The following is a 14125-nucleotide window of genomic DNA, read 5'->3' on the forward strand; positions in this document are numbered from 1 at the left end:
TTTGAGATGGCGTACGTGAATTTGTGTCTCAGCTCTGACTTTCTAGCTGTGTGTCCTTAGCTGCCTAAGGACTTAATCTTCCTGTGCCCTGGCTTCCTCCCCACAAATAATCTTGATGCCCTCTCCTAGCATTCATTGTTTCCTAGAGAGTTTAACTCAGTGTCAGGCATGTGGTGAGCACTCGGTCAACACTAGCTGCTATTCTTCTTTGGAAAAGAGTATGCTCTACTTTGGGAAGAAAGGATAAAACCAGTGGTGTAGATAGTCTCCTGAAGTTCCTTGCTATGAAGCTTTGAAGGCATTAAGTAAGAGACTTAAAAGTCCTTCCTCAGACTACAAAGTAGATAAAGAGGTGAAATTCAACAAGGCTCTCAGGCTTTCTGTGTCCTCAACTCCGATGTGTGGGACTTAGACCATGTCTGTTCCAGTGAGGAGTCTCAGCACTGCCTTGTAGTCCTCCCAGGTGACTTTCATGATTGGCAGAATCCATGTGCCTGAGATTTACTAGTTAATGAAATATCACACCACTTATTTTAAAGTGTGGTATTAGAAGTTTGATTGTAGACAAATTTATATACTTCAGATGAAAAATGTTTTATTCATGTATTAGAGAAAAAATGTGAAGAAAAAGTCATTGTTATGTGTCCATTTAATGCTTTATTTTAAAATTGTTATTTGGAGAGGTTAAGCAACCTCTAGAACATACTTAACTTGAGAGTGGTGGTTTGCTTAACCTCTCCTGATTCTTCCTGCTAAGCAGTGTCACCGAGGAATCATGAAAGTGCTCAGGCTTTCAGTTCCTTCTTGTAGCACATGGGAGTTGAACTGAATTACCTCTAAAGAGCATCTTACAGTGTGATGTTGTGTTTCAGTGATGTTTGCATTTCTTCAAAAGATAGTGCCTGAGAAAAGTGCAGAGAGCAACCACATCTGCCAGCTGCTTTCCCGTGCTTCTGATTTAATCCTCATCACTGTCCTGTGTTATAGGTGTATCATCCCTACTCTGCAGTAATGATAGCGACCATTTTTTGAACACTGTCTGCCAGGCACTGTGCTAAGCACTTTACAGACACTATCTCCCTCAGTCCTCCCAACAACCCTATGAGGTGGGTACTGTTATCCCCATTTTCCAGATGAGGAATTCAAGTCTTAGACAGGTTATAGACCTTGACCAAGGTCATCATAACTAGTACCTGGCAGAGTGTGGATTTTAAACAGTGTGGCTTGTCACACAGCCAGTTCTCTTGGCCATTGTCCTGCCTGTGCTAACAGTCACAGAGTGGAGAAACTAAGTTGCAGAGTAGCTAAAGCTATGGGCTGGCAGAGTCATGATGGGACTGTTCCCCTGTTCCTTTCTATCTTAAGTCCTATGTACTTTTCATTATGTCACATATGTTGTTTGAACTTGTCAAAAAAAAAAAGTCTGTGATTGACAAACTAGTGTCAGTTTCTGATACTAAGTATTATCTGACTTTAAGACTCAGTGCCACTTGGCAGATACAGTGTGTCCGGGCAGTGACAGTGAGTTTCTTCCTCCTCCCTGCCTCAGCAGGAGCAGCTCTGGGTCCCCACACCTGCACAGGTGCTTGCCAGCAGCAGCAGCAGCAGCAGCAGCAGCACCAGGCCTTTCCTGAGCACACCAGCAGCCTTCCACAGGGGCCTCTCCACCTACTGCTGAGACTTCACAATTAGCTGTGCTGTCTGCTCCTGTGGTGAAATTCCTGAGACAATGGCTGAGTGTTAACATGCTCGAATCCCAGGGTGCAGTGCTGCTTACCACTGACCAAATAGAACCTATGATTAGAGTGTCTAGATGGATTGTCCAGCTCATGGTTTTCTGAAGTCTTCAGATTTTTCACTTAGGTTTGAGAAATCTCTTACTTCTCAGGCTGAGCTGGCATCTGAATTAACCTCTGTGCCCCTTGTCATTCATAGGTTCCATTGACATTTAATATAAAACACCAGCCTTCAGTGCCAGTTGGGCAACTCTGGGTGGAATTGCTACGGTTCTATGCTTTAGAGTTTAATCTGGCTGATTTAGTGATCAGTATTCGTGTCAAAGAATTGATATCCCGGGAATCCAAGGACTGGCCCAAAAAGCGCATCGCTATTGAAGGTAATAATGTTCAATTACTTTTTATATGGTACCAATCTAACAGCCCATTTTTATCACATTTCTCTTTACAGTTCCTCCCAGAGGTAGGCCTGGTCTGAAGGTAAAATAAACACTAGACTCCTGCATGCAGTGCCTTGGGTTGTAAGGGACCAAGGGCTTACCCTAAGGTACAGTGTCTTAATTATCAAGTGACTGGTTAAAGGTACCTGAGTCCCTGCTTTGTGAGGTGCTTAGAAACTTAGTGCTTTCGAAGTTTCCCTGCAGTCTGTAGGTTCTTAGCCTTCTTCTTACTGTCCTCACTTTTGTGTTTTCAAATTCTACCCTCTTAGGAATTCCTGTTGAGGAGGTTTAGTTTTACAAAGATGAGTGAAATATTTTTCTTGTAAAAAATGCTGTTCTTAAGGTTGAATGACTCCAGTAGAGGGAACAGAGAGTTATTTTTAAAGCAGAAAGCAGTAACTTCCTCATGCAGAGTCAGCTGTCAGATAGTGATGGCCTGTTAGTGTCACTGAATGGATAAACTCCTCTCAGCTTTGCAAAGTCAGGAGGTTGGAACCTTCTAGAAATCTTAGCTCTCCTCCTTTAACTTAAGAACAACAGCAAAACTCCTACATGGAAATCTCAGTTTTGCTTGATTTTTTTTTTCAAGCTTTATGTTGCATAAGATATCTTTTTCTTTTTGCATAAATTCTATGTGCAGTCTTGGGGAATCTCACATTTTAAACCCTCCCCTGCAGTTTCTCTGGCTCAGCTCTTCTGGCCAATTGCCTAACCTGCTGGAGTTCTAGGGGAGGAGAAAAGATTGAGAGAAGTGGTGTCTCCTCCTGGTGCCTCCCTCTCGCCCCTGAAACTCAGGCCAGCCACTTCAGTGATGGGGCCTCCCAGGGCGGAAGAGTGGAGGTAAGCTTGACACACCGCAAGGCTGGCTGAGTAGGGTGCAGAGGACTCAGCCACAAAGCCTGTCGGAAAGTCTTCAGTTCCCCAGGGCTCAAGAGCCACACTGATGATATCTTTCCTACCTCCAGTCACTGAGCAACTAGGGAAGGGGTCTCAGTTCCCATGGGTTCTCTGTGGAGAGCAGGAGACTCAGGAGCATTGCTTTCAGCTCGTAAACTGCTGCCCTCACTCCCACCGAGTTGTTTTAAGTGTATCTAAAGCATGTAAGATGCATGATCCAGTTTACTATTGTTTGTTACCTGCTTTATCTTTGAAAGTCTAGTTTTAAGCATGATGAAATAGAAGTGTACAAAGTGGTGGCGCTCTCTTTTTTTCCTCTCTTTTTTTGTTACAGACCCCTATTCTGTTAAAAGAAATGTGGCAAGGACCTTGAATAACCAACCTGTGTTTGAGTATATACTTCATTGTTTGAGGACAACATACAAATACTTCGCTCTTCCACACAGAGTTACAAAACCCAACCTCACAAAGCCTCCTGGCCCCATTACCCATGTTTCAGACCCATATAAAGAAGCAAGAAGTTGTGGCCCAAAGCTCCAAGAGACAGATACTGATAAACTGGGAAAAGCACCTATGACTCAAGGTCCTGGTGTTCCCACCTCAGGTTCCTGCAAGGCACAACCGCTTACTCTTAAAGATACCACTGAACAGCTGGGAAGCCCACCAAAGGAGGAAGTAGGAAGTGTGCACATTCAAATACACCAGGAAAGCTCTGGCTATGTCCAAGCAGAGGTCAGTTGTGAGGGTTGTGAGGATGCCACAGCACAGCATCAAGAAACAGGAAGTGACAACGAGGAAGTCAGAAGGAAGGCCACGCATCTTTTGAGCTCTGATGATCAAGATTTAAGCAGCAGCAAGCATCCAGAACCTAAGAACTGTGGCAGCTTTTGTGGTCTCCAAGCAGACAACACTCTGGAGTTGGTAGGGCTCCGGAGTCCTGGCACTGAGGAGTGTGGCAGCTGGGCCTCCTCGGATGACAAGGCTGATGTAAATGAAGAAAACACAGAAGGATCTCTGAACAGCTTCTCCCCTCTAGTCCCGGGCCAGGCATCAGCCGTCATGCACTTTGATGAGGATGAGGATGAGGATGAGGAGCCCAGGCTCAGTATGAACCACACAGAAGATGAGGAGGAGCTTGTTAGTGAACATCAGGGGGATAACAGACACATTGGATCAGGTGGGGAGGATGCCCTCTCTGAAGAGGATGACTTAGCTGAGCCTGCTAAGGGTGAAGATCTAGAAGAGTCTGGAGAACACATGGGTGGGACTCTGCTCATAGACCTAAATAGAATAAGTCTTAATGAAAAAAGCTTTCCCGAGGAAAATTCACCCAGGGACCAGTCGGACTTCTTCTATGAATTTAGAAAACTGACCTTCACCAAAGGCAAGGTAAATGCTGATGGTCTCAGATCTGGGAGACGCTAGAGCATTCTAATGGATATTATTTCTGGGTTTTTTTTTTTTGTTATATTTATCCATTTATCACCTGTGTGGAATAGGCATATGTGCCATTTGTGTGTATGTGGAAGTTTGAGGCCAACTTGAGGGAGTCAGTTCTCTCACTGTGTGGGTCTCAGGAATTGAACTCAGGTCACCAGGCTTGGGGGGCCCTTTACCAGCTGAGCTGTTAGTCAGCCTGATTTCCATGAACAGGTTCTGATGTGTGACCACTTGATCCATGTCCCTCCTTGAGACTAATAGGATATGCATAGGCTACAGACAGTTCACATCCCTTTTCTCCTGACATCACCAGCAGCATGTCCCATCTCTCAGGACATTTGGAGTAGCTGTAAATTAGGGAATAAATATAGTTACTTATTTTTTTCTAAGACCCTTTATTTAGCAAAGATTTCTCATTCACTTTTATCTTGGTTCATCATATCTCTGCAGTCTCCCACAGTAGTGTGCAGCTTGTGTAAGCGAGAAGGTCATCTAAAGAAGGACTGTCCTGAGGACTTCAAGAGAATCCAACTGGAACCTTTGCCACCACTGACACCCAAGTTCTCAAATATCTTAGATCAAGTTTGCATCCAGTGTTACAGTAAGTCTTCTGTGTTCCCCTGGTGTGCCACAGGGGTTGACACTCGAGTTATCACTGTCAGCCTTACAGTTAGTCCTCTGAGAATTGCATGCAGTGTGTTGTGGTCATATTCACCACCACCCCTCCCCCAGCTCCTCCTGCATCCACTCCCCACATCTCACTACTTCACTTCATGTCCTCTTGTTTATTTTTCACAACGACTGCTTCCCTGTTGTGGACATCCACTGACTATCATGCCCAGCTTAATCCCTCCTTCCCCTTCTCTGATAGGGTCTCACTGTGTTATTGAGTTCTTGGATTCAAGCCGTCCTCCTCTACCTTAGCCTCCCAAATATCCAGGATTGCCCAGCTACCATTGGCATTTTTGTTTTGTTAAACTTTTTCAGATATTAAAAAAGAAAACCGGGCTACCATTTAAAAACAAAACGGCCCACAGACATTTCTGTTGGAATTCTAGAGGATTCTGTCAACCCAGGTTTAGAGCCCCTGTCCCAGTTTGCTTCCCTCTCCAGAGCAGTTCTTGGGCTAGACTCATTGAGGCAGGGTCTCCTTGTGTGTCCCTGGCTGGCGTGGACCTCCCACTGCTGGCATTATGTCTGTCCCACAGTCCTAGCTGGACAGACGCTGTCCGACTGTTTTATTGCTAGCACTGTCTGCTGAGAAAGTATAAAAGTCTAATTTTTGAAGCTTGTAAGTTTTTTTTTTCTCAAAACTATTTTTTCAGGTTTTCTAGCAATATCAACTCTTTTTTTTTTCTTTTTTTAAATCACTCCCTTACTCATTGTACCTATTTGTTTTTAAACAGAGGATTTTTCTCCAACTCTTGCTGAAGATCAGGCTCGTGAACATATCCGGCAAAATCTAGAAAGTTTCATAAAACAGGACTTTCCAGGTAAGTAATTTTATCTTTAGGAAAAGAAAGGTAATAGAAGAACATGTGTATTACAGGCACATTAACTTTAGCAACGATGGGAAAACCTTGTGGTGAGTAGATCAGAGTTGAGGTCGTTTATATATCTGGGATGGGCTTTGGTCCACCACATCTGCTTTACCAACAGAAAGATGACAGTGTAGGATCACCCAGCATGCAGGAGGTGAATTCACTTGGAATTAGAGTAAGTCACACACATTTATAGGAGCTAGAGAAATGACTTAGCCAGTAAGAGTACATGCTGCTCTTACAGACCAACTTCAGGGGACCTGACACCTTTGTTCTCTGTGGGTATATGCACTAATGTATGTAGACACATACACAGAGGTAAAAATCAGTCTTTTAAAGTACATTACAAGCATCGCTCTTACAGTATTAAATGGTTCACATTTTTTCCTTGAACAACGTTCTTGCATTTTGGTATAAAGTTGTATCCACTAATCTTTCTTGTCATATATAGCATGTATATTTAAGTAAACTGAGAGAATCATTAAGAATAAATGTGTATTTAAAAAGACATTGGGGTTGGCAGGATGGCTGAACAGATAAATGACCTTGGTGTCAAGCCTGATGACCTGAGTCCAGGACCCACATGGTGGAAGGAAAAAACAGCTCTTGCATATTGTCCCCTGTCTTTCACATATGCACACAGACACAGTACATAAATAAATAAACAAATAAATCATTGTAATAACATTTAAAGATCTTAATTATGAGATAGGATAGTTAGCAATTGGTATTTTGGATTCATTAAAACAACAATTAAATGTACTCAGGTAATGAGTTATTACTTGTCATCTGTCCCTAACAGGAACTAAATTGAGCTTGTTTGGCTCCTCCAAAAATGGATTTGGGTTCAAACAGAGTGACCTTGACGTCTGTATGACAATTAACGGACATGAGACTGCTGAGGTACGGTTGCCACGTGAACACACATGTGCTGTGAACATGTGGTTAGCGCCGTCCTCACTGGCAGAATTGTGAGGCATCTGGAATGTACCGGGGCATTCCACATGCAGTGCACCACGAAGCACAGCCTCCGAACCTGTGTTGACCCGCTTGGAGGGGATGTGAAGAGTAGCAAGTGCTGGCTGGGCATGGGGCGGACACACCTGTGATCCCAGCACCTGGGAGCCTGAGGCAGGAGGATTGCTAGAAGTTCAAGGTCAGCCTGGGCTGTAGAGCAAGAGCTTGTCTTTAAAAAAAAGGCAAAGCATGCCCATTGACTAGGTAGCTCTGAAGGGGCTTCCACTGTAGTACAAATTATGCTGATTGCTCTGAATCCAGACCTCCTTCACCAGTGCCCATTGGCTTAGCCACTAGACCAGGACAGATACCCTCCCAGAGTTACCTGTGATGTTAGTTTGCTTATATATGGTGAGCATTAACTTTTGAGTTCAGGACCTATATTTAAGACAAGCTTGGTCTTATCAGTACCAAAACATGTATTTTGGTAGATAATTCTGTTCCCCCCTGTTGCTTTGGGAAGTTCTCTCTTGGATGGCTTGGATCATGTCTATTAGGAGAGATAGCAGAGTACTCCCCATATGCTGAAAAGCAGCTTAGAGCCCCGTTTGTTGTTGTTTTGATTTTTTCCCCTTCTTCTTGAAGATGGGGGTCTGCTGTGTAGTCCAGGCCAGTCTGGAACTCCTGACCCTCTAGCCTCAGCCTCTGAATCGGGATTATGGCCTGTGCCATCGTTCCATGCTAACTGCCTGTTTTCACAGTTTTATTAGAATAGTGCCACACCCTGTCCTGACTTGTTCTTTGTGGCTGCTCTCTCTCTCTCTCTCTGATAACAGAGTAAGTCTGGTAAGTGCCTTATGCTTGCCAGGCGGGGCCCTGCACCAAGTCACACCTGTCACTAAGGGACCCTTTTCGGAATGAAGGTGGCATAGATGCTGTTGGTCTGATGCCTGCACTGCTGCTGCTCAGGAGCTCACTCTTCGTGGCTTTGTTCTGAGTCTGCATTCCAAGGGCATTTCTGACTTCAGGAAAACCATCCAAAATAATCTACCTGGAATTTGATGAATGGTGTAGAGTGAGATTAGGTCTACCATATGGAATGACCTATATCTCCTCAATGTTGATTTTCATTAATGTGTTTTATAAACTACTTTTGATAGTTATTTCTAAAGTAAAATTCTGAATATGTTGTAGGGTCTGTACCATCAGAAGGCCTTATGCAGATGGGGATCACAAACATGTTTTTATGTGCCAGAGTACAGTGGAATATGCTTGCATCCCAAAACTTGGGAGACACAGGCAAGAGGGCCTTGAATCTGAGTTCAGCCTGGGCTGCACAGAGAGACTTGGTCTGAAAAACAGCAAAAACATGAAGTATGACTTGGCCAAAACACCATTCCAAACTACTGTGTGACTTTAATTTTGGCTAGTCCCACAGGGAAGTAACCTGAGTTCAGTCACTCTCCACAGCAAGTCATCAGTTCTTAAAAAATCTGTGTGCCAATCTGCCCAGCATAAGTGTGAGGAAGGACAGAAGCTCTCTTGCATATCCATACCTAAGGTATTCTTCCAAGTGAGAAAGTCCTCATGGCTCAAAGACCTTCTGGAAGTTCTGGTTTTGGCTTTTGTTGTACATCCAGAAGGTTTACATATCTTTAGGGTGTTTTGTATGTATAGTAACTGACACTCAACTGAAGGGACATGAAAACCATCTGAATTGAGCTTGCGGAGGCAGCTCAGCAGGCGGACGTGTTTCAGTACAACTCTGATGACTCGTTCAGTGCCTGATTCCCACAGTGGAAGAAGAAAACTGACTCTTGAAAAGTTGTTTTCTGACTTCCACGCATGCTCTCTTTCACACATGTAATGTCCTGACCTGTGTATGCCCACACTCAGTCACACGCACACAAATAAAAATAAGAAGAAGAAAGGTTTGAAATGAACCTCACTATCCTGCCTCCTACTTGTTGCTGATTTGCCTCGGGTCTGACTAGAACCTCACACAAACCAGGCGAGCACTCTAACACTGAGCTCCATCCCCAGCCCCTCCCCCAAGTCTCACTAAGGTACCCAGGCTGGCTTTGAACTTACTGTGCAACCCAGACATCCCTTTAATTGTTGACTGTTTTACCTCAGTCTCCTGAGTAGCTAAGATTACAGGTATGTGCCAGCAGGCCCAGCTTGTTTCCTGATTTAGCTTTCAGTGTTCTTGTTTTTGTGCCTTTGTTGCAGGGGTTGGACTGCGTAAGAACTATTGAGGAGCTGGCAAGAGTCCTCAGAAAGCACTCAGGTACCTCTATTCATGTTTCAAAAGTACCTTTTACTTTTCCTTTAGTGTTTTATATACTTAGAATTTATTCATGCCAATGAGGAAGTATGCCTTCTCATTTATAAATATATGTAATATTGTTGTCATTAAAATGTTCTGTAGTCTAATAAGGAAAGAAAATTGGTAGTAATGCCTGTGTGGTTGATGTTAGCTATTTTGTCTTGGTTACAAATCATATTCAAGGCAGGTGAGAGATTGAAGTCATTTTGCCTTAAATGTGAATCCAGCTGTAGACATTGCTGAAAGCCCATGATACGGTAAAGAGCACACAGGCCTTTTTTTTGTGTTTGTATCCTTTCTGCGCAACAAACTGAACCATAAGCAAGATGCTTAACTTAGCTTGATCCAGTCTCATCACAGATCTAGAAGACTGTTGTAGGTGGTTCCTGAAGTATTTAGAGCTATAGAATGTGTAGGTCCTACAAATGACCTACAAACCTGAAATGCTCTCAGGGGCAGCTGTGGACCAAAATAGTGAAAGTGTATGTTTGTTTGCCTGCTTGTCTGTTGCTGGGGGTAGAGTCTGAGGCCTTGCTCATCAGAGGCACTCTACGTAAATACAACCCTAGCTCTGTCTTAACCATGTAACCCAGGCTGACCTCAGACTCCCTCTGTACCTCGTTTCTGGGATTATGGATGTGTACCATCATGCCTGGCTATTTGCTGGGTAGGGTGGTTAGTTGATTAATTGGTTGGTTTTGGAGGGGTTTGTATGTTTGAAAGTTCTTATCTGTTTGGGACGAGTTCTTTTTTTTTTGAGACAGGGTCTAATGTAGCCTTGAACTCACAACTCTTGCCTCGGCCTCCTGACTACCTAAAATCACAGGTGCAGACCACCACACTTAACAAAATACTTTCTTTAAACATTTATTTCTTAAACTTGTGTTCTGAGAGTAAAGAATGAAGGTGAACAACAGGGCTCCTGTTCTTGTGGACACACTCATGGGTGCACTGCACACACAGTGATACAGTTTCCTTTGTATATTGAGAAGATATTTTCCTCACGTAAGAGTCATCTCTAAAGATAAGTTTTGTTTGGATTCTCAGATTATACAAAAAAAGCGAAGTTCCTAGACTTGACAGTTTTTCGTTTTTAGGACTGAGCTGAACTTTGACATTTACTGTAACTCACCCATGCTTGCCTGCCTTCCGTCTTTTCCTGGATCACTTGGGTTGAGATAGACTGCCCCTGTCGTAAGCTTCCACTTTGTTCAGTGGTTGTTTTTAGAACAGAAATTACTCTGTATAGTCATTTATATAGAGAATTATATGATAGAAATGGACTGTAGAGAATTTAATGGTACCTAGAGGGCTCTGCTTACAAGCTGATGCCTTTAAAGGCAGGCAATCTCCCCAGCTATAGTGTTGAATGCCGGCTACATAACTAGAAGTGTTGGTTATCTAAGGACAGCAGGAAAGTTAAAAGGCCTGTGTCTCTCTCTCCTTTGGTATTTGGGAGGAGCTGAAGTTTGACATAAAACTCAATTACAGTGGGTAGAAAAGTGGAGCCAGAGTGACATGCAAGGGATAAGTTTCCGAGGACAGGTTTGTGAGTGTCAAAAGAGATCAATCATGGCAGATTCCCTAATAAGAAAGAGGGGCGTAGCAAATTGTGGAGATTCTCGATCCTAGACTTCCTACTGGTTCTATGTTGTGAATTCAGATTTGCTTGTTGTTGTTTTGGGTTTTTGTTGTTGCTGTTTTTTGTTTTACATTTCTGTTCTGCTGCCTCTTCCTGCTCTTACTCTAAATCCCTTCTAGACTTCAGCACTGGTGTCTGTGCAGTCAGCAACTTAGGCAAACGACTGCTCGCCTGATCTATGTACAGGCCAGGGAAGTTGAAGTTGTTCTGGCTTCAATCTGCGGCCCTGCTCCGCAGCTTACCGCTTGCACGTGCAGTTCCCTAGGATGCCTTCCGTTTCTGTTCCCCCTTATGCAAGGTGAAGTTGAAAGTCCGGTTATGAAGTATGAAAGTCCTCTGCATACCACCATTACATGTAGGCCCACAGGAATTGAGTTTGTATATAGGGAATCTCAGGCATGCATTCCTTCATCTTTACATTCTCAGGCCACCAAGACATTTGAAGCTCAGATGTTCTTCAGGAGTGGTCACCCTGCCTCTGTCCCTGTGCCTCCAGGCTACTGTTTGCCAGGAACATGGTTCAACTCTATGGTCCATGATTCTCCAGTACTTAGGCCAGCATATTGGTTTCTTTGTCCTCAAGGATTTTTCTCAGTTTTTCTATTTCTTATAACACATTTTCCTTTCCCTTGGGTCCATTTTCCAGCCTACCTAGTGTCATGGAAGGGCCCTGAAGCCTTTTTGTGCCATTTTCCTTGCCAGGTAAATGACTTCCACCTCCACTACTTCAGCATGTTCAAAGTGTGGCTCAGGCAGTCTCCTCACCCACTGAAAGTCATTCCTTCCCTTTCCGTTTGTTGTTTTAGCTCCATGGTGACTGCTGTGTCAGGCGTTGAGATGATGGCTCATGGGTCATTAGTCAGATGGAAAGGGTAGTAGAACTCCTGTGTGCAAGCTCCAGTAGTTCCTCTGGAAACAGCCCGTCTGGCACACACACTTGCAGCTTCTCGTGAGCTAGTTGGTTTGTGGAGGACAGTGGATTTTTTGGTTCTTGGGATTCAAATATCAGTGTGCTTAATAGATACAGACTTTGCCAGGCATTTTCTAGTTACTTAACAGTCTTTGTTGATTAGTTGTAATGAATACAATGAGACAGCTCAAGTTAGATTTTGTTTATCCTGGACATTAGATGAGAATCATCTCTGCCCAGTTGTTGTGCTTAATTATGCATCTTGCTTCCCTCTAGGGTTGAGGAACATCCTGCCCATTACAACAGCAAAGGTGCCCATCGTGAAGTTCTTCCACCTAAGAAGTGGGCTAGAGGTAGACATCAGCTTGTATAACACACTGGTAAGATGTCTAGGGTTTGCCCAGCCTGTCTTTCTTTTATTTATTTTTTTTTTTTTTAAGAGTCTCAAAGACTAGCCCAGCCCAGTCTGTCCTCTCTCTTGCCATGTTATGTGGGAACCTCCTATTTTGGTTCCTTGAGTACTTTTTTTTTTTAAGTCTTTCTGTTTGCTTGCTTCCTTCCATCTACTCTTTGTTTTTGCAGGGGCTGGGAGTGGGGGTTGAGACAGGGTTTCATAGTGCTGAGGTTAGTCATGAACTTGCTGTGCAGCTGATGGTGACCTTGAACTTCTGGTCTTCCTGGCTCCACCCGACAAGTGCTAAGATTACAAGCTCATACTACCATGCCTGGTGTTTCAGGCATTATCTTCAGGGAGCTAAAGAGGAATGAATGTCTTTTTAAAAAGAAGCACATAAGTGAAATGAGGCATTCATTTCATCCTTCTTACCCCATCCTTTTGGCTCCTCGGCCTTTGTCCCGAGGGGCTGAAGCACCTCTCAGCCCTCATTTTCTCTCTCTTCGGGAATTAGTTGGGTGCTTGGTATGTGCCTTGTAGTATTTTAAGACTGGAGCTATGGGGAATTCAGTAGCCATTCATATCCACATGGGCTAAGAGAGCAGCTCAGTGGGAGGATGTTTGCCTAGCATTCCATCCCCACTCTGTTGTCAGTGAGTTGGTAAACGCTCATCAGTTTAAGTGTGAGAGTGTGTGTGTATGCACACATGAGCCCAACTGAAGATTCACTTCAGATAAGGTCATAGTAGCAGGTTTGTCTCTCTGACTTGAACTTGACTGTAATTTGGTTTGTGTGCTATGCCCTCCTTTTTTTTTTACTTTGAGAGTAAAGGGTTTATTTGGCTTACAGGTCACAGTCCATCATCGAGAGAAGTCAGGCCAGGAGCTTAAAGCAGGATCCCGGAGGCAGGACTGGAGCAGAAGCCATGGAGGAGTGATGCTTACTGGCTTGCTCCCTATGGCTTGCTCAGTTTGTTTTAATATACAACCCAGGACCCCCTACCATAGTGGGCTGGGCCCTCCCCCATCAGCCATCAAGCAAGAACATGTCCCAGAGACTTGTCCACAGGCCGATCTGATGGAAGCAGTTTTCAGTTGACTTCTTTCTTCCTAGATGATTCTCAATTGTGTCAAGTTGACAAAATCCCAGTGCAAAGGCATTGTCCCACTGGTCAGAGCTGAGTCACAGGCCCCACTCAGCTGCTGTGGAATGCTCTCCTGTTTGGCGTCACATATGGCTGCTTCCAGACCCAATGGGACCTGAGAGGGTTTTACTCAAACGATGCCACAGGGAGAGGGCATCTTAAAGGAAACTCCTTATTTTATTACTGGCTCCATCTCCCAAGTGCTAGGATGACAGGCCTGTGTCACCACACCTAGTAACATGCTTGTTTATTTTAATGGCTTTTTTTTTTCATTTTATTCAGACTACAGATTTATTGATGAAATCAGAATTACATATATTTGTCATTATCTCTTTGATTAACACAGCTTGTCTAAGAAAGAAAGAAAGAAAGAAAGAAAGAACGAAAGAAAGAAAGAAAGAAAGAAAGAAAGAAAGAAGTTTCTAAACTGTGTTGCAGTTGTGAGCTTTTCTAGGTCTCAATGTTTTCAAAGCCTCATGATGCCCTTTTCTTTTCAACAGGCTCTTCATAACACAAGACTCTTGTCTGCATACTCAGCCATTGACCCCAGAGTGAAGTATTTGTGCTACACCATGAAAGTGTTCACAAAGGTGGGTGTACTGCTGCTTGTGGCTGATCTGGAAATTGTTCTACACTTGCAAACCTTTTTGAAAGCACAAGTGTGACACTACCACCCTATACACACTGTGGGCTA

General features: G+C 43.7%; 1 protein-coding gene across 7 annotated transcripts in view; it reads left to right on the forward strand.

Moving 5' to 3' along the window:
- The window catches only part of Tut7 (terminal uridylyl transferase 7), a 62458-nt gene that overhangs the window by 29811 nt on the left and 18522 nt on the right, over window positions 1-14125 (forward strand). For all 7 annotated transcript variants that reach the window (XM_052728049.1, XM_052728048.1, XM_052728051.1 and 4 more), the window contains exons 12-19: window positions 1936-2116; window positions 3408-4462; window positions 4964-5114; window positions 5920-6006; window positions 6857-6957; window positions 9244-9301; window positions 12169-12272; window positions 13932-14021. In XM_052728049.1, the coding sequence (XP_052584009.1) occupies window positions 1936-2116; window positions 3408-4462; window positions 4964-5114; window positions 5920-6006; window positions 6857-6957; window positions 9244-9301; window positions 12169-12272; window positions 13932-14021 (1827 nt within the window). The remainder of the gene's footprint in view (window positions 1-1935; window positions 2117-3407; window positions 4463-4963; window positions 5115-5919; window positions 6007-6856; window positions 6958-9243; window positions 9302-12168; window positions 12273-13931; window positions 14022-14125) is intronic.

Source organism: Peromyscus californicus, unplaced genomic scaffold, assembly GCF_007827085.1.
Source record: "Peromyscus californicus insignis strain IS unplaced genomic scaffold, ASM782708v3 Scaffold_8__1_contigs__length_139910024, whole genome shotgun sequence".
Taxonomy (NCBI): Eukaryota; Metazoa; Chordata; class Mammalia; order Rodentia; family Cricetidae; genus Peromyscus; species Peromyscus californicus.